We start from the raw sequence: 27,101 nt of genomic DNA, 5'->3' as shown, positions 1-27,101 counted from the left end.
CGACAATCCCTCACAGCTTTCCCCACAAACCGTGGAGGCTGGGCCAAGAGTGACTGGCACCCGAGGGCGAGAAGGATGACTAGCAGTGACATGTGTGCGGCGAGCTATCGCGTCGACTGATACATAAGAACATAAGAATTAGGAGCAGGAATAGGCCATTCGGCCCCTCGAGCCTGCTCCGCCATTCAACAAGATCATGGCTGATCTGGCCGTGGACTCAGCTCCACTTACCCGCCCGCTCCCCGTAACCCTTAATTCCCTTATTGGTTAAAAATCTATCTATCTGTGACTTGAATACATTCAATGAGCTAGCCTCAACTGCTTCCTTGGGCAGAGAATTCCACAGATTCACAACCCTCTGGGAGAAGAAATTCCTTCTCAACTCGGTTTTAAATTGTCTCCCCCGTATTTTGAGGCTGTGCCCCCTAGTTCTAGTCTCCCCGACCAGTGGAAACAACCTCTCTGCCTCTATCTTGTCTATCCCTTTCATTATTTTAAATGTTTCTATAAGATTATCCCTCATCCTTCTGAACTCCAACGAGTAAAGACCCAGTTTACTCAATCTATCATCACAAGGTAACCCCCTCATCTCCGGAATCAACCTAGTGAATCGTCTCTGTACCCCCTCCAAAGCCAGTATATCCTTCCTTAAGTAAGGTGACCAAAACTGCACGCAGTACTCCAGGTGCGGCCTCACCAATACCCTATACAGTTGCAGAAGGACCTCCCTGCTTTTGTACTCCATTCCTCTCGCAATGAAGGCCTACATTCCATTCACCTTCCTGATTACCTGCTGCACCTGCAAACTAACTTTTTGGGATTCATGCACAAGGACCCCCAGGTCCCTCTGCACCGCAGCATGTTGTAATTTCTCCCCATTCAAATAGTATTCCTTTTTTTGTTTTTTTTCCCAAGGTGGATGACCTCACACTTTCCGACATTGTATTCCATCTGCCAAACCTTAGCCCATTCGCTTAACCTATCCAAATCTCTTTGCAGCCTCTCTGTGTCCTCTACACAACCCGCTTTCCCACTAATCTTTGTGTCATCTGCAAATTTTGTTACACTACACTCTGTCCCCTCTTCCAGGTCATCTATGTATATTGTAAACAGTTGTGGTCCCAGCACCGATCCCTGTGGCACACCACTAACCACCGATTTCCAACCCGAAAAGGACCCATTTATCCCGACTCTCTGCTTTCTGTTAGCCAACCAATTCTCTATCCATGCTAGTACATTTCCACTGACCCCGCGTACCTTTATCTTCTGCAGTAACCTTTTGTGTGGCACCTTATCGAATGCCTTTTGAAAATCTAAATACACCACATCCATCGGTACACCTCTATCCACCATGCTCGTTATATCCTCAAAGAATTCCAGTAAATTAGTTAAACATGATTTCCCCTTCATGAATCCATGTTGCGTCTGCTTGATTGCACTATTCCTATCTAGATGTCCCGCTATTTCTTCCTTAATGATAGCTTCAAGCATTTTCCCCACTACAGATGTTAAACTAACCGGCCTATAGTTACCTGCCTTTTGCCTGCCCCCTTTTTTAAACAGAGGCGTTACATTAGCTGCTTTCCAATCCGCTGGTACCTCCCCAGAATCCAGAGAATTTTGGTAGATTATAACGAATGCATCTGCTATAACTTCCGCCATCTCTTTTAATACCCTGGGATGCATTTCATTAGGACCAGGGGACTTGTCTACCTTGAGTCCCATTAGCCTGTCCAGCACTACCCCCCTAGTGATAGTGATTGTCTCAAGGTCCTCCCTTCCCACATTCCTGTGACCAGCAATTTTTGGCATGGTTTTTGTGTCTTCCACTGTGAAGACCGAAGCAAAATAATTGTTTAAGGTCTCAGCCATTTCCACATTTCCCATTATTAAATCCCCCTTCTCAACCATCCCAACCCATCCAACGCATACATAATGTTAATGGCCCATCCAGCCCGCATGGAAAACCCAGGCCGAGACAGACAATGTAAATACCAAAACTAATTTTCCCAATCGAAAAACGAATTCAACAGATCGACACATCCGAAATGACTTTTCATTAACGAGCTCGTCAAAATATGACAAAGAATTACTAAGCCTGCCAAAATTAAGACAAAGAATTGGGGTTGATTTGGCGCGCAGATTAGAACGGCTCCCAAAGTATAATTGGGGCGCTGTTTTACAAGTCGGGAGAACAGCTTTCTGAGAAAAACTTTCTGAAAGATCAACGTCTCCAGCCTCAATGACACCCCTGGGCCACACTGCTCTGCCACCGAAGAAGGAAGAAGAACATCATCAAAACAGCAGAGAAAAGCAGTTCCCAGTAACTTCGGATATCATCATCGCGGCAACTGACCAGAGCCAACATGGTAACCTCGAGACCACCGCGATCGACAAATTCTAAGAAAAAACTCCTCGAGAAGAAACCGAAGACTCGCAAGTTTCCACTCAGCAATCTGTTCCTAGCTACCAACAGGTGAAACATTACCTAAAACAACTTTAAAACCTACTGCTGACGGAAGGAAGTGGGTACTCACCCCATAAATCCAATATACGCCCTACTGCATCAGCGGACACCACCCAACTGACGACAACGCAATAAGAAGTCTTCCACGACGTTCGGGGCACAGCAAGCAGAACCTACAGAGTCCAGCGAACCCCGAAACCGCGAATCACCGCCAACTGACAATAAAAGGATTGGCGAGCATAATCCCTGTTTACCCTGGAGTCCAACCTAGTCAGAGTTAGGCATTGGGAGGTGGGAAGTGTATTATTTACTGTAACCCCTTTTGAACGTGTGGTAAAGTGTCCCTTATTCTAGTGATTGACTGTTTTGACATTGTGCTTTCTTGTCCTTAATAAACTCAAAGTTGTCTGCTGCACTTTGTCACATCCCCAAATAAATCCAAAGTCTAGAACCCAGGGAGTGGGAGCAATTCGAACTGCTCAGAAGGTCAGAGGTGAACCTGACCCCCGAGATCACCCCTTACAATATCCAAAAATCGATCGATCTCTGCCTTGAATATATTCAAAGACTGAGCCTCCACAGCTCTCTGGGGCAGAGAATTCCACAGATTTACAACCCTCAGAGAAGAAATTCCTCCTCATCTCAGTTTTAAATGGGCGGCCCCTTATTCTAAGACCATGCCCCCTAGTTCTAGTCTCCCCCATCAGTGGAAACATCCTCTCTGCATCCACCTTGTCAAGCCCCCTCATAATCTTATATGTTTCGATAAGATCACCTCTGATTCTTCTGAATTCCAATGAGTAGAGGCCCAACCTACTCAACCTTTCCTCATAAGTCAACCCTTTCATCTCCAGAATCAACCGAGTGAATCTTCTCTGAACTGCCTCCAAAGCAAGTATATCCTTTCGTAAATATGGAAACCAAAACTGCACGCAGTATTCCAGGTGTGGCCTCACCAATACCCTGTATAACTGTAGCAAGACTTCTCTGCTTTTATACTCCATCCCCTTTGCAATAAAGGCCAAGATTCCATTGGCCTTCCTGATCACTTGCTGTACCTGCATATGATCCTTTTGTGTTTCATGCACCAGGACCCCCAGGTCCCGCTGTACTGCAGCACTTTGCAATTTTTCTCCATTTAAATAATAACTTGCTCTTTCATTTTTTTCTGCCAAACTGCATGACCTCACACTTTTCAACATTATACTCCATCTGCCAAATTTTTGCCCACTCACTTAGCCTGTCTATGTCCTTTTGCAGATTTTTTGTGTCCTCCTCACACATTGCTTTTCCTCCCATCTTTGTTTCGTCAGCAAACTTGGCTACGTTACACTCAGTCCCTTCTTCCAAGTCGTTAATATAGATTGTAAATAGTTGGGGTCCCAGCACTGATCCCTGTGGTACCCTATGAGTGACTGGTTTCCAAACCCGAGAATGAACCATTTATCCCGACTCTCTGTTTTCTGTTAGTTAGCCAATCCTCTATCCATGCTAATATATTACCCCCAACCCCGTGAACTTTTATCTTGTGCAGTAACCTTTTATGTGGCACCTTGTCAAATGCCTTCTGGAAGTCCAAATACACCACATCTACTGGTTCCCCTTTATCCATCCTGCTTGTTACACCCTCAAAGAATTCCAGCAAATTTGTCAAACATGACTTCCCCTTCATAAATCCATGCTGACTCTGCCTGACCAAATTCTGCTTTTCCAAATGCATCTTTATTAATGGGCTCCAACATTCTCCCAACCCAGGTGTTAGGCTAACTGGTCTATAGTTTCCTGCTTTTTGTTTGCCTCCTTTTTTAAATAGGGGCGTTACATTTGCAGTTTTCCAATCTGGCCCAGTCTACTCAATCTCTCATCATAGGACAATCCCTAATTCCCTACCGCAGACAGTTGTTGAGGCCAGTTCGTTAGATATATTCAAAAGGAGTTAGATATGGCCCTTACGGCTAAAGGGTTCAAGGGGTATGGAGAGAAAGCAGGAAAGGGGTACTGAGGGAATGATCAGCCATGATCTTATTGAATGGTGGTGCAGGCTCGAAGGGCCGAATGGCCTACTCCTGCACCTATTTTCTATGTTTCTATCCCACGACTCAGTCTGGTGAACCTTCGTTGCACTCCCTCAATGGCAAGTATATCCTTCCTTATGTAAGGAGACCAATACTGTGCACAGTACTCCAGGTGCGGTCTCACCAGGGCCCTGTGTAATTGCAGTAAGACTGCTCGCGACGTACCTGCGACGGTCACTTTGAAGGTCAGTGTATCGGATCCCGCGTGGCAGACATACTGGCCGGAGTCGAGCGGCTCCGAGTCGAAGATCATCAGCTCCCGGGTCAGTCCCCGCGCCTCGATCCTGATCTTGTCGCTGGGCAGCAGCTCCGTGCCGTCCCGGAACCATTGGACATCAACGTCGGGCCGAGAGAGCTCGCAGGTCATGGCGATGACCTCAGTCTCCGTGAAGCAGCGTTCCTCCGCGATCCTGCTGTTTCCGACGATCGTCACCGGAGGGTCTGCAAGAAAACACAAAGAGTGTCAGTCCAGATTGTCTCCGGCCCGTAAAACACCGAGTGCCAGTCGCTCATGGAATCATCGGGATTGTCTCCGGCCCTTAAAACACAGAGTGTCAGTCACTCAGGAGCACCAGAGAGTTCCACCTGTTCCAGAGGTCCCTCTGAACACCAACATTTCCCAATCTCTCACCATTTAAACAATACTCTGTTTTTCTATTTTTCCTACCAAAGTGGATAATTTCACATTTCTCCACATTATATTCCATTTGCCATGTTCTTGCCCACTCACGTAGCCTGTCTCTATCCCCTTGAAACCTCTTTGCATCCTCCTCACAACTTACATTCCCACCTAGCTTTGTATCGTCAGCAAACTTGGATCATCATCATAAGCAGTCCCTTGGAATCGAGGAAGACTTGCTTCCACTGTAAAAGTGAGTTCTCAGGTGGCTGAACAGTCCAATACAAGAACCACAGTCTCTGTCACAGGTGGGACAGACAGTGGTTGAGGGAAGGGGAGGGTGGGACTGGTTTGCTGCACGCTCCTTCCGCTGTCTGTGCTTGGTTTCTGCATGCTCTCGGCAAACTTGGATATATTTCACTCGGTCCCCTCATCCAAATCATCGATTGTGAATAGCTGGGGTCCCAGCACTGATCCTTGCAGCACCCCACTAGTTACAGCCTGCCAACCCCAAAATGACCCGTTTATTCCTACTCTCTGTTTTCTGTCCGTTAATCCACGCTAGTATATTACCCCCAATCCCATGAGCCCTAACTTTGTTCAATAATCTCTTGTGTGGCACCTTATCGAATGCCTTCTAAAAATCCAAATACACCACATCCACTGGTTCCCCCGTATCTATTCTACTCATTACGACCTCAAAAAACTCTTAACAGATGTGTCAAACATGATTTCCCTTTCATAAATCTGCCCAATCCTATTATTATTTTCTAGGGGGAATAGGAGGGGGCCAAGGATAGATCCTTGGGGGACACCAGAGGTAACGATGCGGGGGCGGGAAGAGAAGCTGTTGCAGGTGATTCTTTGGCTATGATTGGACAGATAAGAATGGAACCAGGCGAGTGCAGTCCCACCCAGCTGGACCATGGTGGAGAGGCGTTGGAGGAGGATGGAGTGGTCAGACATGATGAGAAGGATGAGGAGGAATAGTTCACCACGGTCACAGTCAAATATTTGTGACTTTGGTAGGAGCTGGTTCTTTGGCCCAGAAATCCCGGTCTCTTTGGGTCCGTTCGGAGTGCATACGGGGTGCGTACGGGGTGTGTACGGACCCGGGGAGGCATCGCAAAAGCCGTTTTTTTCCGGGCAATGCACATGCACTGAAAACCAGCTTTTCCGATCTGTCCAGTTTCTGGCTTGACAGATCTCACGTATATCAGGAGGAAGGACATTTGCACGGGCAAGATTGCAGGACTTACCCATACCTTGCCCAGCAAATGTGCTCAGAACTCTTGCGCCTGATAAAAGCAGGTGCACAGCCTGTGCCTCACGGTTCTAGACTCCCCAGCCAGGGGAAACAGCCTCCCAGCATCGACCCCGTCAATCCCCTTCAGAATCTTGTAGAATCCTTCTATTCCTTTCTCCCTCATGGATTTATCTAGCATCCCTTTGAATGCATCTATGCATTTCGCCTCAACTCATCCTTCCGATATAGCACAGAAGGAGGCCATTTGTGCCGGCTCTGTGAAAGACCGATCCAAATAGTCCCACTCCCCCTTTCTAAGGCCTTTCCTGAAGTGTGGGCCCAAAATTGTCCACAAAGCTCCAGCTGAGGTCGAACTAGTGATTTATACAGTTCTAGCATGATCAGTGTGCTTTTGCCTTCTATTCCTGTTTATAAACCCAAGTTGTCCCTGTGCTTTTTTTACCCACCTTGTTAACTTGTCCTGTCAGCTTTACGGATTTGTGTACACACCGTCTCCAGGCCAGGTCCAAGACCACTCCAACCTCTGTCGTCGAGCGACAATAGGCGGGCGACACCTATGTCTGCCCACATACAGAGGCTGAACTCCAGGACATAGTCGATGTATTTACTGAGGCGTACGAAAGCATGGGCCTTACGCTAAACATCCGTAAGACAAAGTTCCTCCACCAGCCTGTCCTCGCCACACTGCACTACCCCCCAGTCATCAAGATTCACGACGTGGCCCTGGACAAGGTGGACCATTTCCCATACCTCGGGAGCCTCTTATCAACAAGAGCAGACATTGACGACGAGATTCAACACCGCCTCCAGTGCGCCAGTGCAGTCTTCGGTCGCCTGAGAAAAAGAATGTTCGAAGACCAGGCCCTCAAATGATGGTCCACAGGGCTGTAGTAACACCCGACCATGTAAAGTAGACACCTCAAGTTACTGGAGAAATACCATCAACGATGTCTCCGCAAGATCCTGCAAATCCCCTGGGAGGACAGACGCACCAACATTAACGTCCTCGACCAGACCAACATCCCCAGCATCGGAGCACTGACCACACTCGACCAGCTCCGCTGGGCAGGCCACATTGTCCACATGCCCGACACGAGACTCCCAAAGAAAGCGCTCTACTCGAAACTCCTTCATGGCAAACGAGCCAAAGGCGGGCAGAGGAAACGTTACAGGGACACCCTCAAAGCCTCACTGATAAAGTGCAACATCCCCACTGACACCTGGGAGTCCCTGGCCAAAGACCACCCTAAGTGGAGGAAGAGCATCCGGGAGGGCGCTGAGCACCTCGAGTCTCGTCGCCGAGAGCATGCAGAAACCAAGCGCAGGCAGCGGAAGGAGCGTGTGGAAAACCAGTCCCACCCTCCCCTTCCCTCAACCACTGTCTGTCCCACGTGTGACAGGGACTGTGGCTCTCGTATTGAACTGTTCAGCCACCTGAGAACTCACTTTAACAGTGGAAGCAAGTCTTCCTCGATTCCGAGGGACTGCTTATTGTGTACAGACCACCAAACAGTAGTAGTGAGGTTGGGGACAGCATCAAACAAGAAATTAGGGATGCGTGCAGTTATCATGGGCGACTTTAATCTACATATTGATTGGGCTAACCAAACTGGTAGCAATACGGTGAAGGAGGATTTCCTGGAGTGTATTAGGGATGGTTTTCTAGACCAATATGTCGAGGAAGCAACTAGAGAGCTGGCCATCCTAGACTGGGTGATGTGTAATGAGAAAAGACTAATTAGCAATCTTGTTGTGCGAGGCCTCTTGGGGAAGAGTGACCATAATATGGTAGAATTCTTTATTAAGATGGAGAGTGACACAGTTAATTCAGAGACTCGGGTCCTGAACTTAAGGAAAGGAAACTTCAATGGTATGAGACGTGAATTGGCTAGAATAGACTGGCAAATGATACTTAAAGGGTTGATGGTGGAAAGGCAATGGCAAACATTTAAAGATCACATGGATGAACTTCAGCAATTGTACATCCCTGTCTGGAGTAAAAATAAAACGGGGAAGGTGGCTCAACTGTGGCTAACAAGGGAAATTAAGGATAGTGTTAAAGCCAAGGAAGAGGCATATAAATTGGCCAGAAAAAGTAGCAAACCTGAGGACTGGGAGAAATTTAGAATTCAGCAGCAGAGGACAAAGGATTAAATTAAGAGGAGGAAAATAGCGTACGAGAATAAGCTTGCCGGGAACATAAAAACTGACTGCAAAAGCTTCTATAGATATGTAAAGAGAAAAAGATTAGGGAAGACAAACGTAGGTCCCTTGCAGTCAGAATCGGGTGAATTTATAATGGGGAACAAAGAAATGGCAGACCAATTGAACAAATGCTTTGGCTCTGTCTTCACGAAGGAAGACACAAATAACCTTCCGGAAATACTAGAGGACGAGGGTCTAGTGGGAAGGAGGAACTGAAGGATATCCATATTAGGCGGGACATTGTGTTAGGGAAATTGATGGGATTGAAGGCCGATAAATCCCCGGGGCTGATAGTCTGCATCCCAGAGTACTTAAGGAAGTGGCCATAGAAATAGTGGATGCATTGGTGATCATTTTCCAACAGTGTTTCGACTCTGGATCAGTTCCTATGGACTGGAGGGTAGCTAATGTAAAACCACTTTTTAAAAAGGGAGGGAGAGAGACAGCATGTAATTATAGACCGGTTAGCCTGACATCAGTGGTGGGGAAAATGTTGGAATCAATTATTAAGGATGAAATAGCAGTGCATTTGGAAAGCAGTGACTGGATCGGTCCAAGTCAGTATGGATTTATGAAGGGGAAATCATGCTTGACAAATCTTCTGGAATCTTTTGAGGATGTAACTAGTAGAGTGGACAAGGGAGAACCAGTGGATGTGGTGTATTTGGATTTTCAAAAGGCTTTTGACAAGGTCCCACACAAGAGATTAGTGTGCAAAATCAAAGCACATGGTATTGGGGGTAATATACTGACATGGATAGAGAACTGGTTGGCAGACAGGAAGCAGAGATTCGGGATAAACGGGTCCTTTTCAGAATGGCAGGCAGTGACTCGTGGAGTGCCGCAGGGCTCAGTGCTGGGACTTTACAATATACATCAATGATTTGGATGAAGGAATTGTATGTAATATCTCAAAGTTTGCCGATGACACTAAACTGGGTGGGGCGGTTTGAGCTATGAGAGGGACGCTAAGAGGCTGCAGGGTGACTTAGATAGATTAAGTGAGTGGGTAAATGCATGGCAGATGCAGTATAATGTGGATAAATGTGAGGTTATCAACTTTGGGGGCAAAAACGTGAAGACAGAATATTATCTGAATGATGGCAGATTAGGAAAAGGGAAGGTGCAACGAGACCTGGGTGTTATGGTTCATCAGTCATTGAAAGTTGGCATACAGGTACAGCAGGCGGTAAAGAAGACAAATGGTATGTTGGCCTTCATAGCTAGGGGATTTGAGTATAGGAGCAGGGAGGTCTTACTGCAGTTGTACAGGGCCTTAGTGAGGCCTCATCTGGAATATTGTGTTCAGTTTTGGTCTCCTAATCTGAGGAAGGACATTCTTGTTATTGAGGGAGTGCAGCAAAGGTTCACCTGACTGATTCCCGGGGTGGCAGGACTGACATATGAGGAGAGACTGGATCAACTGGGCCTTTATACATTGGAGTTTAGAAAGATGAGAGGGGATCTCATATAAACATATAAGACGCTGACGGGACTGGACAGGTTAGATGCGGGTAGATTGTTCCTGATGTTGGGGAAGTCAAGAACCAGGGGACACAGTCTTAGGATAAGGGGTAGGCCATTTAGGACTGAGATGAGGAGAAACTTCTTCACTCCGAGAGTTGTTAACCTGTGGAATTCCCTGCCGCAGAGAGTTGTTGATGCCAGTTCATTGGATATATTCAAGAGGGAGTTAGATATGGCCCTTACGGCTAAAGGGATCAAGGGGTATGGAGAGAAAGCAGGAAAGGGGTACTGAGGGAATGATCAGCCATGATCTTGTCGAATGGTGGTGCAGGCTCGAAAGGCAGAATGGCCTACTCCTGCACCTATTTTCTATGTTTCTATGTTTCTATACGGCCCCTCGAGCCTGCTCCGCCAGTTAATATGATCATGGCTGATCCGATCATGGAGTCAGCTCCACTTCCCGCCCGCTCCCCAGAATCCTTTACTCCCTTATCGGTTAAGAAACTGTCTATTTCTGTTTTAAATTTATTCAATGTCCCAGCCTCCACAGCTCTTTGAGGCAGCGAACTTCACAGATTTACAACCCTTTGAGAGAAGAAATTCCTCCTCATCTTAGTTTTAAATGGGCGGCCCCTTATTCTAAGATCATGCCCCCTAGTTCTAGTCTCCCCCATCAGTGGAAACATCCTCTCTGCATCCACCTTGTCAAGCCCCCTCATAATCTTATACGTTTCGATAAGATCACCTCTCATTCTTCTGAATTCCAATGAGTAGAGGCCCAACCTACTCAACCTTTCCTCATAAGTCAACCCCCTCATCCCCGGAATCAACCGAGTGAACCTTCTCTGAACTGCCTCCAAAGCAAGTATATCCTTTTGTAAATATGGAAACCAAACCTGCACGCAGTATTCCAGGTGTGGCCTCACCAATACCTTATATAGCTGTAGCAAGACTTCTCTGCTTTTATACTCTATCCCCTTGCAATAAAGGCCAACATTCCATTGGCCTTCCTGATCACTTGCTGTACCTGCATACTATCCTTTTGTGTTTCATGCACAGGGACCCCCAGGTCCTGCTGTACTGCAGCACTTTGCAATCTTTCTCCATTTCGATAATAATTTGCTCTTTGATTTTTTTCTGCCAAAGTGCATGACCTCACACTTTCCAACATTACGCTCCATCTGCCAAATTTTTGGCCACTCACTTAGCCTGTCTATGTCCTTTTGCAGATTTTTTGTGTCCTCCTCACACATTGCTTTTCCTCCCATTTTTGTATCAGAGATTCCGTCTCTCCCTTTTGCTCTTTCTGGTAACAGAATACAGTTGAAACGTATCGCAACACTGGCTCCCTACCGGGTACTCACCGGAGACGGTCACTTCAAACTGCACCGAGTCGTCGGGCGTGTCGCACACGTACGTCCCTCGGTCCTCCGGCCCCGCCGTGTGGATGGTCAGCCTCCGGCGCTCTCCGTCCACCTCCATCGTGGCCCTCTCGCCCTGCTCCACCTCCACCCCCTCCTTGGACCATCTCACCTCCGCCTCGGGCACCGAGAGCTCGCACCACAGGACAACCTCGTCACCTGTCACCACGCTCAGCGCCGCAGGGGAACTGCTGGTGATTCTCACCGGGGGGTCTGGGACCCGCACAGCGAGAGAAGGAGAGACAGAGAGGGAGAGAGGGAGCGAGGGAGTGGGAGGAGAGCAAGAGAGAGGGAGAGACAGACAGAGAGACGGAGGAGAGGGTGAAGGAGAAGGAGTGAGAAAGAGAGAGAGAAACAGAATTGGAGAAAGAGAGAGCGAGGGAGATGGAGAAAGAGAGTGAAAGAGAGAGAGAAACAGAATTGGAGAATGAGAGAGCGAGCGAGGGAGATAAAGAAACAGAGAGTGAAAGAGAGAGAGAAACAGAAAGTGAGAGAGAAATAAGGAACCAGAGAGAGATAGAAAGAGACAGAGAGGGAGAGAGATAGAGAAACAGAAAGAAATGGAGAGAGAAACAGAGAGAGAGAGAAGCACAGAGAGAGATAGAAAGTGATAGAATTGGAGAGAAACAGAGAAATGGGGAGAGAAACAGAAACAGGGAAACAGAGAAACACAGAGAGGTAGAAAGAGACAGAGAGGGAGAGAGATAAACAAAGAGAGTGAAAAATGGAGAGAGAAACAGAGAGAGACAGAGAGAGAAACAGAGTGAGAGATAGACAGAGAGATGGAAAAGCACAGGAAGAGCGAGATAGACAATGAGATAATGAAACAGAAACCGAGAGAGACAGCAAAAGATAGAGAGAAAACAAAACAGAGCAAAGAGAGGAAAAGTGAAGAAGAGAAAAAAGGGAGAGATTGTTATGTATGTAATAACTCGATAGACTGAATACTGTAAACGAACACAGGTACAAAGTGATTACATTACATGACGGCTTGCCTTTTACACCTGGGCCACACACATGTGCGTACAGCCCAATGACCTCCTGGTGGCTCGTAACCCCAAGCATACCTACACGACAGAGATGTTACAATTATCGGGGCGAAGATAAAGCAGGAACAAAACCCGCCGGAAGTGACTGGCTTTCTCGTGCTCAAGACTGTTTTGTGTGTCGCTGGGAGAGTGACAGCTCGGCCCGGAAACTCAGTGGAGATTCCCCTCCCCTTGCGTCCTTTCTCTGAAGGAGACAATTGGGATTCCCGCAGAGGGAATGATGTCAGTGGTGGAATTGGCCAGAGACAGTGTTTCTCCAGGGTGGGCGGGGTTTAACGGCCGGAGTTACGGTGGGAGTCCGGGAGGATTTCAGGGTCACGGGCCGGAATGTACTTTACCTGGGCGGGTCAGGCATGGACGATTGGCGTGGTAGGTTGCGACCCCAGGTGTTGCTTCTGTCCCGTCGCTGAGATCGACTTTGCCCTGATGGGGCTGATTAAGCCCGCCCCGCGCGTTACCCGGCCCCATTAAATGATGCGGGTCAGATGACGTCATCGATCACGCGTTTCCCACGTCACAACAGTGACTACACTCCAAAAGTACTTCATTGGCTGTAAAGCGCTTTGAGACGTTGTGACGTCGTGAAAGGCACTATATAAAAGCTGCCATATTGAAAGGAGCTATGGCCACATTGCATTCGAAGGTTCATCTCATCAACACAGGCAGTCCCTCGGAATCGAGGAAGACTTGCTTCCACTCTTAAAGTGAGTTCTCGAGTGACTGAACAGTCCAATATGGGAATTACGGTCCCTGTCCGTGGTTGAGGGAAAGGGAGGGTGGGACAGGTTTGCCGCACGCTCCTTCCGCTGCCTGCGCTTGGTTTCTGCACGCTCTCGGCGACGAGACTCGAGGTGCTCAGCGCCCTCTCGGATGCACTTCCTCCACTTAGGGCGGTCGAGGAGTGTGCAGGCAGCAAGCTAGAGGATTTGACTGCCCCAAGCAGTTGGAGACATGACTGCACATCGGCAGAGGGGCTGCGCCCAGCTTCTCTGATAATTCCCTCCATATCCTTGTGGCACGCAGGGAGGTCCTCTTCCCATCCCATGGGCGGAAGAGACCTCCCCAGGAAACAAAAGGAGACTGGCTCCAGATTGCAGAGGAGGTGAACAGCAGGGAAGTGGTGAGGAGGACCCAGGAGCAGAGCCGGAAATGCTTCAATTACATCGGATTACATGGAGGTATACGGCACAGAAACAGGCCATTCAGCCCAACCAGTCCATGCCGGCTTTTATGCTCCACTCGAGCCTCCTCCCGTCTTTCCCCATCTAAACCTATCAGCATAACCCTCTATTCCCTTCTCCCTCATATGCTTATCCAGCCTCCCCTTAAATGCATCGATACTATTCGCCTCAACCACTCCCTGTGGCAGCGAGTTCCACATTCTCACCACTCTCTGGGTAAAGAAGTTCCTTCTGAATTCCCCATTGGATTTCTTGGTGACTACTTATATTGATGGCCTCTAGTTATGCTCTTCCCCACAAGTGGAAACTTTCTCTCTGTATCCACTCTATCAAAACTTTTCATCATTTCAAAGACCTCTATTAGGTCACCCCTCAGTTTTCTCTTTTCAAGAGAAAAGAGACCCAGCCTGTTCATCATTTCCTGATAAATACACCCTTGCATTTTGGGTATCATCCTTGTAAATCTTCTCTGCACCTTCTCCAGTGCCTCGATATCCTTGTTATAATATGGCGCGTGTGGCCTAACCAAGGCTTGCTACAGGTGCAGCATAACTTTATTACTTTTCTATTCCATCCCTCTAGAAATAAACCCTAGTTCTTGGTTTGCTTTTTACGGCCTTGCTAATCTGTGTCACAACCTTTAGCAATGTGTGTATTTGTATCCGAGATCCCTTTGTTCCTCTACCCCACCCAGACTCTCACCCTCCCAGTAATAAGTGACCTCCCTATTCTTCCTACCAAAATGAAATACCTCACATTTATCTGTGTTGAACTTCATTTGCCAATTATATGCCCATTCTTCAAGATTATTACTGTCCCCTGTAATTTGTTGCAGTCCTCCCCAGTATTGACTATCACCCCAATTTGGTGTCATCCGCAAATTTAAAAATTGTGTTTTTGATTCCAAAGTCTAAATTATTTTTGATTCCAAAGTCTAAATTATTAGTATAAGTTGTGGACAGCAGTGGTCCCAGCAGTGATCCTTGTGGAACACCACTACCTACCTTCTGCCACTGTGAATAGCTACCCTTTACCCCTACTCTCTGCTTTCTGTCTGGAAGCCAGCTAGCTATCCATTCTGCTACTTGTCCCCTGACTCTGCATTCTCTGACCTTGTTTATCAGTCTATTATGGGGTACCTTATCGAAGGCCTTTTGAAAATCTAAATAAATTACATCTACTGCATTACCCTTGTCTACTCTCTCTGTTACCTCTTCAAAACATTCAATGGGGTTGGTCAAGCAAGACTTTTCCTTTTGAAATCCATGCTGACTACTCATTATTATATTTTTAGTTTCTACATGTTCTTCAATTCTCCCCTTTAGTAGAGATTCCATTGTTTTTCCTACCCCCGATGTTAAGCTGATGATCTAATTAGATCAGGAAAGGTGAGTGCAAAGTCACATTCAACTTCATCCTGTTGTGCCTCTCATCACATCCCCAGATCAGAGGAGCAAGCTGTTAATGGTGTGATAGGTTGTAACATGGACCATGTACGGTAGACACCTCAAATCGCTGGAGAAATACCAGCAACGATATCTCCGCAAGATCCTGCAAATCCCCTGGGAGGACAGACGCACCAATATCAGTGTTCTCGATTAGGCCAACATCCCCAGCATCGAAGCACTGACCACACTCGACCAGCTCCGTTGAGTGGACCACATTGTCCACATGCCTGACCCGAGACTCCCAAAGCAAGTGCTCTACTCGGAACTCCTATATGGCACGTGAGCCCCAGGTGGGCAGAGGAAACGTTACAGAGACACCCTCAAAGCCTCCCTGATAAAGTGCAACATCCCCACCGATACCTGGGAGTCCCTGGCCAAAGACCGCCCTAAGTGGAGGAAGTGCATCCGGGAGGGCGCTGAGCACCTCGAGTCTCGTCGCCGAGAGCATGCAGAAAACAAGCGCAGGCAGCAGAAGGAGCGTGCGGCAAACCTGTCCCACCCACCCCTTCCCTCAACGACTATCTGTCCCACGTGTGACAGAGACTGTAATTCCCGTATTGGACTGAACAGTCACCTGAGAACTCACTTTTAGAGTGGAAGCAAGTCTTCCTCGATTTCAAGGGACTGCCTATGATGATGATGAGGTTGTAAGAATGAGGTGAGGCTGGATGGCGACTTTGCTGGAAGCACTTGCAGCCTGTGGAAAGCTAAATGTATGGCTGGAAATGCCATCAGCAAAGTGAGGTGGGAGCTTTTACTGTGCATTTCGTGCTGGGCACTAATCAGCTGGAGCAATGGCCACTCAACTCCCGGCTCAGGCTGACAGATGTGGTTCCCGAGCTGTGTGAATCCCGCGGGCAGCCAGGGAAATTCTAAAGTGAGGCTGAAAAAGGCACTTAAGGGTCTGACAACAAGGTGCTAATTCCGGCCCATGGTGTCTGGTGTGTGATCTCTGGAGAGTGACCTCTGCACTGTGACCTCTGCAGTGTGAGGTCAGCGACACCGGGCTGCGGAGGGGAAACCAATGTTTGCGTACGGCTTGACCGGGGTACTCACCGGAGACGGTCACTTCAAACTGGGCCGAGTCGTCGGGCGTGTCGCACACGTACGTCCCTCGGTCCTCCGGCCCCGCAGCATGGACAGTCAGCCTTCGGCGCTCTCCGTCCACCTCCATCGCGGCCCTCTCGCCCGGCTCCACCTCCACCCCATCCTTGGACCATCTCACCTTCGCCTCAGGCACCGAGAGCTCGCACCACAGGACAACCTCGTCACCCGTCACCACGCTCAGCACCACAGGGGAACTGCTGGTGATTCTCACCGGGGGGTCTGGGACCCGCACAGCGAGAGAAGGAGAGAGAGAGAGAGAGGGAAATGGAGAGAGATCGAAGGTGTGAAAGGAGAGAGAGAAAGAGGGAGAGTGCGAGGAATGGAGAGGGAAAGAGAAAGAGAGAGAGAAAGCGAGGGAGAAAGAGGAAGAAATGGAGAGAGATTGAGGGAGTGAAAGTAGAGAAAGAGAGAGAGAAATGGAAAGAGCGAAGCAATGAAAGGAGAGAGAGAGAGAGAGAGTGTGAGGGAGAGAGATAGAGAAAGAGAAAGGGAGAGAGATAGAGCAAGAGATAGAGAAGGAGAGAGAGAGCAGAGAGAGAAAGAGAAAGGGAGAAACAGAAAGAGAGAAAGAGCGAGGGTGAGGTTGAAAGAGGAGAAACACAGAATTAGTGAAATAGAGACAGCAAGGGAGATAGAGAAACAGAGAGAGAGAGAAACAGAAATAAGGAGAGAGAAAGAGAGAAAGAGAAATAGTCATAGAGAGAGTGAGCGAGAATGATATATGGAGAGAGAGAGAGAGGAGGAGGAGGAAGAGATAGAGAACGATAGAGACAGAGAGAAGAGAGAGAGGGAGGAGGAGAGACAGTGAAAGGGAGCATTAGAGAGAGGGAGGGAGAGAAAGAGGAGAGTGGGAGGAAGAGGTAGATAGAGAACCAGTGATAGAGGAGGAAGAGAGAGACAGGGAGAGAAGATGAAACAAAGAAATAGCAAAGGACAGAGAGAAAAAGAAAGGGAAAGGAGAGTGAGAGAAATAGAGAAAGAGTGAGCAAGATGGATAGGAAAATAAACAGCGAGAAAAAGGTAAGGGCACGTGAGAGAGTGAGAGGGAAAGTGATGCAGAGAATGAGAGAGAGTGAATGAAAGAGAGAGAGTTACAATTACCGGGGAGAAGATAAAGGGGGAATATAATTTAGTCAGAAAGTCTGAACAGATGAAATCCCCGTGACCCATTCACGATGTCCCAACACAGAGCGATCGACCAATCCCTCCCCACAGTCTGTCTCCATGATTTGTTTACAGTAATAGTGACCTGTCACACTGCTCGAGGTAAGTTAGTGACACGGTGTTTCGAGGGACAGCAGTATTCTAGCATGTAACGCACAAAGTATTATTCTGCTGCCCTGTTCCTTTAAAGTCACAGGTCCTGATACTGTAAATTTAAATAGAGAGTCTAGAACCAGTGGATCACACAGTCCCAGAATAAGGGGTTGGCCATTTAGGACGGAGATGAGGAGAAATTTCTTCACTCAAAAGGGGGGTGAATCTTTGGAATTCTCTGGCCCCAGAGGACTATGGAGGATCAGTCGTTGAGGAAGTTCAAGAAAAATCGATAAATTTGGGCTCCAGGAGAATCAAGGGGATTGGGCGGGAGAATGGAGTTGAGGTCGAAGGTCAGCCATGACCTCATTGAATGGTGGAGCAGGCTCGGGGCCGAATGGCCGACTCCTGCTCCTAATTCTTATGTTCTTCGCCTGGGTTTGATTAAATTGATACCCCTCCCACCCCCCAGCTGAGAAAAAACAGCCGGAAATTATTCATTTTGCCTCTGTAACAAGGTGTGACTCCTGGGAGTGTGACAACTCGGCCCTGAAATTCTACTGGGTTCTCCTCTCCCGTCGTAACTCTGAAGGACCCTGGCAGAACCCCCCTCCCTCCAACTTCCCCGCCCCCCCACCCCCGCCCGCCAGTCCCGCAGGGAACGGCGTAGATGGATGCATCCAACTGAGGCTTGACCGGGGTACTCACCGGAGACGGTAACTTCAAACTGGGCCGAGTCGTCAGGCGTGTCGCACACGTACGTCCCTCGGTCCTCCGGCCCCGCTGCATGGATAGTCAGCCTCCGGCGCTCTCCGTCCACCTCCATCGTGGCCCTCTCGCCCGGATCCACCTCCACCCCATCCTTGGACCATCTCACCTCCGCCTCGGGCACCGAGAGCTCGCACCACAGGACAACCTCGTCACCCGTCACCACGCTCAGCGCCGCAGGGGAACTGCTGGTGATTCTCACCGGGGGGTCTGGGACACGCACAGCGAGAGGAGAGACAAAGAGAGGGAGAGGGAGAGCGAGGGAGTGGTAGGAGAGAGAGAGAGAGAGGGAGAGACAGAGAGATGGAGGGAGAGGGTGAAGGAGAAGGAGTGAGAAAGAGAGAGAGAAACAGAAATGGAGAAAGAGAGCGAGGGAGATGGAGAAAGAGAGAAACAGAATTGGAGAGAGAGTGAGGGAGATGGAGAAAGAGAGAGTGAAAGAGAAATAGAAACAGAGAGAGAGGGAAACAGAGAAAGAGAAAAACAGAGAGATAGAAAGTGACAGAGAAAGAGAGAGAAATGGAGAGAGAAACAGAAAGAGGGAAACAGAGAAAAACAGAGAGAGATAGAAAAAGACAGAGAGGGAGAGAGATAAACAAACAGAGTGAGAAATGGAGAGAGAAACAGAAAGAGAGAGACAGAAAGAGAGATAACGCGGGAGAAAGAAATATGGTAAATGGAGAGCAAGAGAGAAAGTAAGAGAGAAAGTAAGAGAGAAAGAGCGAGGGAAAGGAAGAGAAAGATAGAGAGAGCAAGACAAAGAGAGAAGGAGCAGGAGGTGACAAAGAGAGTGAAAGAAAGCAAGACAGAGATAGATAGAGAGAGGGAGGAAGAGAGGCAGAGGAGGAGTGAGATAGAGAAACAGAGACAAATGAGTAAGAGAGATGGAGAGAGAACAAGAAACAGAGAAAGAGAGGCCAAAATAGCAACGGATAGAGAGTAAAAGAAACAGAGAGAGAGAGATAGAAATAAGAAAGAGAATGAGACAGAAATAGCAAAAGAAACAGAAAGAGAGAGAAAAAGAGATAAAGATATGAGAGAAAATGTGATGCAGAGAATGAGAAAAAGAGAGAGAGTTACAATTACCTTAGTCAGAAAGTCTGAACAGCTGAAATCCCCATGACCCATTCACGATGTCTCAACACAAAGAGACCGACATCTAGATAGGAATAGTGCAATCAAGCAGACGCAACATGGATTCATGAAGGGGAAATCATGTTAAACTAATTTACTGGAATTCTTTGAGGATAGAATGAGCATGGTGGATAGAGGTGCACCGATGGATGTGGTGTATTTCATTTCCAAAAGGCATTCGATAAGGTGCCACACAAAAGGTTACTGCAGAAGATAAAGGTACGCGGAGTCAGAGGAAATGTATTAGCATGGATAGAGAATTGGCTGGCTAACAGAAAGCAGAGAGTCGGGATAAACGGGTCCTTTTCGGGTTGGAAATCAGTGGTTAGTGGTGTGCCACAGGTATCGGTGCTGGGATCACACCTGTTTACAATATACATAGATGACCTGGAAGAGGGGACAGAGTGTAGTGTAACAAAATTTGCAGATGACACAAAGATTAGTGGGAAAGCGGGTTGTGTAGAGGACACAGAGAGGCTGCAAAGAGATTTAGATAGGTTAAGCGAATGGGCTAAGGTTTGGCAGATGGAATATAATGTCGGAAAATGTGAGGTCATCCACCTTGGGAAAAAAAACAGTAAAAGGGAATATTATTTGAATGGGGAGAAATTACAACATGCTGTGGTGCAGATGGACCTGGGGGTCCTTGTGCATGAATCCCAAAAAGTTAGTTTGCAGGTGCAGCAGGTAATCAGGAAGGCAAATGGAATGTTGGCCTTCATTGCGAGAGGGATGGAGTACAAAAGCAGGGAGGTCCTGCTGCAACTGTACAGGGTATTGGTGAGGCCGCACCTGGAGTACTGCGTGCAGTTTTGGTCACCTTACTTAAGGAAGGATATACTGGCTTTGGAGGGGGTACAGAGACGATTCACTAGGCTGATTCCGGAGATGAGGGGGTTACCTTATGATGATAGATTGAGTAGACTGGATCTTTACTCGTTGGAGTTCAGAAGGATGAGGGGGTGATCTTATCAAAATATTTAAAATAATGAAAGGGATAGACAAGATAGAGGCAGAGAGGTTGTTTCCACAGGTCGGGGAGACTAGAACTAGGGGACACAGCCTCAAAATACAGGGGAGCCAATTTAAAACTGAGTTGAGAAGGAATTTCTTCTCCCAGAGGGTTGTGAATCTGTGGAATTCTCTGCCCAAGGAAGCAGTTGAGGCTAGCTCATTGAATGTATTCAAGTCACAGATAGATAGATTTTTAACCAATAAGGGAATTAAGGGTTACGGGGAGAGGACGGGTAAGTGGAGCTGAGTCCACGGCCAGATCAGCCATGATCTTGTTGAATGGCGGAGCAGGCTTGAGGGGCTAGATGGCCTACTCCTGTTTCTAATTCTTATGTTCTTATGTTCTTATCCCTCCCCACAGTCTGTCTCCATGATTTGTTTACAGTAATAGTGACCCCGTCACACTGCGCGAGGTAAGTTAGTGACACGGTGTTTAGAGGGACAGCAGTATTCTAGCATGTAACGCAGAAAGTATTATTCTGCTACCCTGTTCCTTTAAGGTCACAGGTCCTGTTACTGTAAATGGAGAGTCTAGAACCAGGGGTCACAGTCTCTGAATAACTGCATACTGTTTTGGTCTCCGTATTTAAGGAAGGATATACTTGCATTGGAGGCTGTTCAGAGATGGTTCACTCGGTTGATTCCGGAAGTGAGGGGGTTGACTTATGAAGATAGGTTGAGGAGGTTGGGCCTCTACACATTGGAGTTCAGAAGAATGAGAGATGATCTTATTGAAACTTATAAGATAATGAGGGGGCTCAACAAGGTGGATGCAGAGAGGATGTTTCCGCTGATGGGGGAAACTAAAACTGGGGGACATAGTTTTAGAATAAGGGGCCGCCCATTTAAAACTGAAATGAGGAGAAATTTCTTCTCTCAGAGGGTTGTAAATTTATGGAATTCTCTGCCCCAGAGAGTTGTGCAGGCTGGGTCATTGAACAAATTTAAGGCGAAGAGAGACAGATTTTTGAGCGATAAGCGAGTAAAGGGTTATGGGGAGCGGGCGGGGAAGTGGATCTGAGTCCATGATCAGATCAGCCATGACCGTATTAAATGGCGGAGCAGGTTCGAGGGGCTGCATGGCCCACTCTTGCTTCTATTTCTTATGTTCTTATGTTCTCAATAAGGGTTTGGCCATTTAGGACTGAGATAAGGAGGAATTTACTCACTGAAGAGGGTGGTGAATCTTTGGAGGCTCAGTCTTTGAGCCAAGGGTAAAGGATGTCTCGGAGCGGGTGCAGGACATTTTGGAGGGGAAGGGTGAACAGCCAGTTGTCGTGATGCATATAGGTACCAACGATACAGGTAAAAAACGGGATGAGGTCCTACAAGCTGAAATTAGGGAGCTAGGAGTTAAATTAAAAAGCAGGACCTCAAAGGTAGTAATCTCAGGATTTCTACCAGTGCCAAGCGCCAGTCAGAGTACGAATCACAGGATAGCTCAGATGAATACATGGCTTGAGGAGTGGTGCAGGAGGGAGTGATTCAAATTCCTGGGACATGGAAACCGGTTCTGGGGGAGGTGGGACCAGTACAAACCGGACGGTCTGCACCTGGGCAGAAGCGGAACCAATGTCCTAGGGGGAGTGTTTGCTGGTGCTGTTGGGGAGGGGTTAAACTAATATGGCAGGGGGATGGGAAACTATGCAGGGAGACAGAGGGAAGTAAAATGGGGGCAGAAGCAAAGGATAGAAAGAAGAAAAGTAAAAGTGGAGGGCAGAGAAACCCAAGGCAAAAATCAAAAAGGGCCACATTGCAGCAGAATTCTAAAGGGACAAAGTGTGTTAAGAAGACAAGCCTGAAGAATCTGTGCATCAATGCGAGGAGTATTTGTAATAAGGTGGATGAATTAACTGTGCAGGCAGCTATTAATGAACATGATATAATTGGGATTACGGAGACATGGCTCCAGGGTAACCAAGGCTGGGAACTCAAAATCCAGGGGTATTCAATATTCAGGAAGGAAAGACAGAAAGGAAAAGGAGGTGGGGTAGCGTTGCTGGTTAAATTAACACAATAGTAAGGAAGGACATTAGCTTGGATGATGTGGAATCGGTATAGGTGCAGCTACGTAATACCAAAGGGCAGAAAACGCTAGCGGGAGTTGTGTACAGACCACCAAATAGGAGTAGTGAGGTTGGGGACAGCATCAAACAGGAAATTAGCGATGCAAGCAATAAAGGTACAGCAGTTATCATGGCGACTTTAATCTACATATAGATTGGGCTAACCAAACTGGTAGCAATACGGTGGAGGAGGATTTCCTGGAGTGTATTAGGGATGGTTTTCTAGACCAATATGTCGAGGAACCAACTAGAGGGCTAGCCATCCTAGACTGGGTGATGTGTAATGAGAAGGGACTAATTAGCAATCTTGTTGTGCGAGGCCCCTTGGGAAAGAGTGACCATAATATGGTAGAATTCTTTATTAAGATGGAGAGTGACACAGTTAATTCAGAGACTAGGATCCTGAAATTAAGGAAAGATAACTTCGATAGTATGAGACGTGAATTGCCTAGGATAGACTGGCGAATGATACTTAAAGGGTTGAAGGCGGATAGGCAATGGCAGACATTTAAAGATCACATGGATGAACTTCAACAATTGTACATCCCTGTCTGGAGTAAAAATAAAATGGGGAAGGTGGCTCAACCGTGGCTAACAAGGGAAATTAGGGATAGTGTTAAATCCAAGGAAAACGCATATAAATTGGCCAGAAAAAGCAGCAAACCTGAGGACTGGGAGAAATTTAGAATTCAGCAGAGGAGGACAAAGGGTTTAATTAGGAGGGGGAAAATAGAGTACGAGAGGAAGCTTGCTGGGAACATAAAAACTGACTGCAAAAGCTTCTATAGATATGTGAAGAGAAAAAGATTAGTGAAGACAAACGTAGGTCCCTTGCAGTCAGAATCAGGTGAATTTATAATGGGGAACAAAGAAATGGCAGACCAATTAAACAAATACTTTGGTTCTGTCTTCACGAAGGAAGACACAAATAACCTTCCGGAAATACTAGGGGACCGAGAGTCTAGCGAGAAGGAGGAACTGAAGGAAATCCTTATTAGGTGGGAAATTGTATTAGGGAAATTGATGGGATTGAAGGCCGATAAATCCCCAGGGCCTGATGGTCTGCATCCCAGAGTACTTAAGGAAGTGGCCCTAGAAATAGTGGATGCATTGGTGACCATTTTCCAACAGTCTATCGACTCTGGATCAGTTCCTATGGACTGGAGGGTAGCTAATGTAACACCATTTTTTAAAAAGGGAGGGAGAGGGAAAATGGGGAATTATAGACCAGTTAACCTGACATCAGTAGTGGGAAAAATGTTGGAATCAATTATTAAAGATGAAATAGCAGCGTATTTGGAAAACAGTGACAAGATCGGTCCAAGTCAGCATGGATTTATGGGCCCAAGTTTCCACATGATTCGCGCCTGATTTTTAGGAGCAACTGTTGGAGATCGGACTATTTTAGAAATCGCAATTCTCCACATTTTTTTTTCTGCAGTTCTAGTCAGGTAGAACAGTTCTAGTTTAGAACAGAATTTTTTCTTCATAAGGGGGCGTGTCCGGCCACTGGCGCCTGATTTGAAAGTTTCCACAGTGAAAATATACTCCAAACTAAAGTAGAATGGAGCCAGTGAAGATTTTTGTAGAACTGAAAAAACCTGTTCTACACATTAAAAAATCAGGCGCAGGTTACAAATTAGGTGACCAGAACGAGGTGGGGGGGAGGGGAGGGGAAGGGAACTAATTAAATTCTACAATAAATCCTTATTTATACTTCTACAAATATTATACAAATAAATCCAACCTGAATAAACATTTATAAGCCACGAAAAGATTAAATAAACCATCTTCCTACCTGTGTGAAAGTGCTTCAGCCAGGGAGAATTCTGCAGCCATTCGTGCCGCTGAGCGGGAGGGGGAGAGGGAGAGAGAGAGAGAGAGAGAGAGAGAGAGAGAGAGGGAGGGAGAGAGGGGGGGGGAGGGAGAGAGAGAGAGAGAGAGAGAGAGAGAGAGAGAGAGAGGGAGGGAGAGAGGGGGGGGGAGGGAGAGAGGGGGGGGAGGGAGAGGGGGAGGGGGGAGAGAGAGGGGGGGAGGGAGAGGGGAGGGAGTGAGAGAGAGGGGGGAGAGGGGGGGGGAGGGAGAGGGGGAGGGGGGAGAGAGAAGGGGGGGAGAGGGAGGGGAGAGAGAGGGGGGGAGAGGGAGGGGAGAGAGAGGGGGTGGAGGGGGGGGGAGAGAGAGGGGAGAGAGAGAGAGAGGGGGGAGGGAGAGGGGAGGGAGGGACAGAGAGAGAGGGGAGGAGAGAGAGAGGGGAGGGAGAGAGAGAGAGGGGAGGGAGGGAGGGAGAGAGAGAGAGAGGGGGAGGGAGGGAGAGAGAGAGGGGGAGGGAGGGAGAGAGAGAGGGGGAGGGAGGGAGAGAGAGAGGGGGAGGGAGGGAGAGAGAGAGGGGGAGGGAGGGAGAGAGAGGGGGGGAGGGAGGGAGAGAGAGGGGGGGAGGGAGGGAGAGAGGGGGGGGCGTCGGGTCGGAGAACAGGAGCGCGGGTCGAGTCAGTCGGGGGGGGGGAGCGGGTGTCGGGTCTCGGGTCTCGGGTCGGGGGGGGGTGGGGAGGAGCGGGTGTCGGGTCTGGTCGGGCGGGCAGCAGGAGCTGGCCGTGGGAGGAGCCCCAGTGAGGCCATTGGGCCTGGGCTAGGGGCTGCGTGCTTCGGGCCCCTCCCACACAGTTCGGCGCCTGGAGCTACTGCACTTGCGTGCCGACTGTAGCGCGCATGTGCAGAGGTCCCGGCACTGTTTTCAGCGCCGGGACCTGGCTCCGCCCCCCCACAGCTCGTGCCGCGCTGTGCCGAGGGCCAGAGGACCTGTAAGTAGGTGCGGACTACCGAGGATTTTTTAGGCGCCGTTTTAGGCGCGAAAAACGGGCGCCCAGCTCGGAGGTGCGCCCGTTTTTTTTCTTGTGGAAACTTGGGCCCTATGAAAGGAAAACCATGCTTGACAAATCTGCTAGAATTTTTTTGAGGATGTAACTAGTAGAGTGGACAAGGGAGAACCAGTGGATGTGGTGTATTTGGACTTTCAAAAGGCTTTTGACAAAGTCCCACACAAGAGATTGGTGTGCAAAATTAAATCACATGGTATTGGGGGTAATGTTTTGACGTGGATAGAGAACTGGTTGACAGACAGGAAGCAGAAAGTCGGAATAAACGGGTCCTTTTCAGAATAGCAGGCAGTGACTAGTGGGGTGCCGCAGGGTTCAGTGCTGGGACCCCAGCTATTTACCATATACATCAATGATTTAGATGAAGGAATTGAGAGTAATATCTCCAAGTTTGCAGATGAAACTAAGCTGGGTGGCGGTGTGAGCTGTGAGGAGGATGCTAAGAGGCTGCAGGATGATTTGGATAGGTTAGGTGAGTGGGCAAATGCATGGCAGATGCAGTATAATGTGGATAAATGTGAGGTTATCCACTTTGGTGGCAAAATCAGAAAGGCAGAATATTATCTGAATGGCAGCAGATTAGGAAAAAGGGAAGTGCAACGAGACCTGGGTGTCATGGTACATCAGTCATTGAAAGTTGGCATGCAGGTACAGCAGGCAGTGAAGAAGGCAAATGGCATGTTGGCCTTCATAGCTAGGGGATTTGAGTATAGGAGCAGGGAGGTCTTACTGCAGCTGTACAGGGCCTTGGTGAGGCCTCACCTGGAATATTGTGTTCAGTTTTGGTCTCTTAATCTGAGGAAGGACATTCTTGCTATTGAGGGAGTGCAGCGAAGGTTCACCAGACTGATTCCCGGGATGGCAGGACTGCCATATGAGGAGAGACTGGATCGACTGGGCCTGTATTCACTGGAGTTTAGAAGAATGAGAGGGGATCTCATAGAAACATATAAAATTCTGAAGGGTTTAGACAGGTTAGATGCAGGAAGAATGTTCCTGATGTTGGGGAAGTCCAGAACCAGGGGTAACAGTCTAAGGATAAGGGGTAAGCCATTTAGGACCGAGATGAGGAGAAACTTCTTCACCCAGAGAGTTGTTAACCTGTGGAATTCTCTACCACAGAGTGTTGTTGATGCCAATTCATTAGATATATTCAAGAGGGAGTTAGATATGGCTGTTATGGCTAAAGGGATCAAAGGGTTTGGAGAGAAAGCAGGAAAGGAGTACTGAGGTGAATGATCAGCCATGATCTTATTAAATGGTGGTGTAGTCTCGAAGGGCCGAATGGACTACTCCTGCACCTATTTTCTATGTTTCTATATTTCTATGATTCATGTCAGGAAGTACACAGCTGCCTCAGAGAGCTGTGGAGTCTGGGACATTGAATAACTTTAAGACAGAAATAGACAGTCTCTTAAATGATAAGGGAATAAGGGGTTATGGGGAGCGGGCAGGGAAGTGGAGCTGAGTCCATGATTGGATTAGCCATGATCGTATTAAAGGGCGTAGCAGGCTTGAGGGGCCGTATGGCCTACACCTGCTCCTGTTTTAGAGCCACCTAGTGGACTACTGATGTAATAACAATAAAGCCATGTGCTCTGCACAGTTGTACCTGGTAGCCATGTTGTGCAGCTGTGTGTGTTTACTGTGTCCCAAAATATCACAATGAATACCTGGGATGGT

At 47.9% G+C, this 27,101-nt stretch overlaps 1 protein-coding gene across 4 annotated transcripts in view; it reads right to left on the bottom strand.

Annotated features, from left to right (window-relative positions):
• Positions 1-27,101, bottom strand: part of obsl1a (obscurin like cytoskeletal adaptor 1a) — a 192,428-nt gene that overhangs the window by 74,768 nt on the left and 90,559 nt on the right. For all 4 annotated transcript variants that reach the window (XM_070875141.1, XM_070875142.1, XM_070875143.1 and 1 more), the window contains 4 exons: positions 18,272-18,541; positions 16,256-16,525; positions 11,465-11,734; positions 4,708-4,983 (listed from right to left, as the gene is read on the bottom strand). In XM_070875141.1, coding sequence (XP_070731242.1) covers positions 4,708-4,983; positions 11,465-11,734; positions 16,256-16,525; positions 18,272-18,541 — 1,086 coding nt within the window. The remainder of the gene's footprint in view (positions 1-4,707; positions 4,984-11,464; positions 11,735-16,255; positions 16,526-18,271; positions 18,542-27,101) is intronic.

This window comes from Pristiophorus japonicus, chromosome 3, assembly GCF_044704955.1.
Source record: "Pristiophorus japonicus isolate sPriJap1 chromosome 3, sPriJap1.hap1, whole genome shotgun sequence".
NCBI lineage: Eukaryota > Metazoa > Chordata > Chondrichthyes > Pristiophoridae > Pristiophorus > Pristiophorus japonicus.
This window is presented reverse-complemented; position numbering and strand designations above follow the sequence as displayed.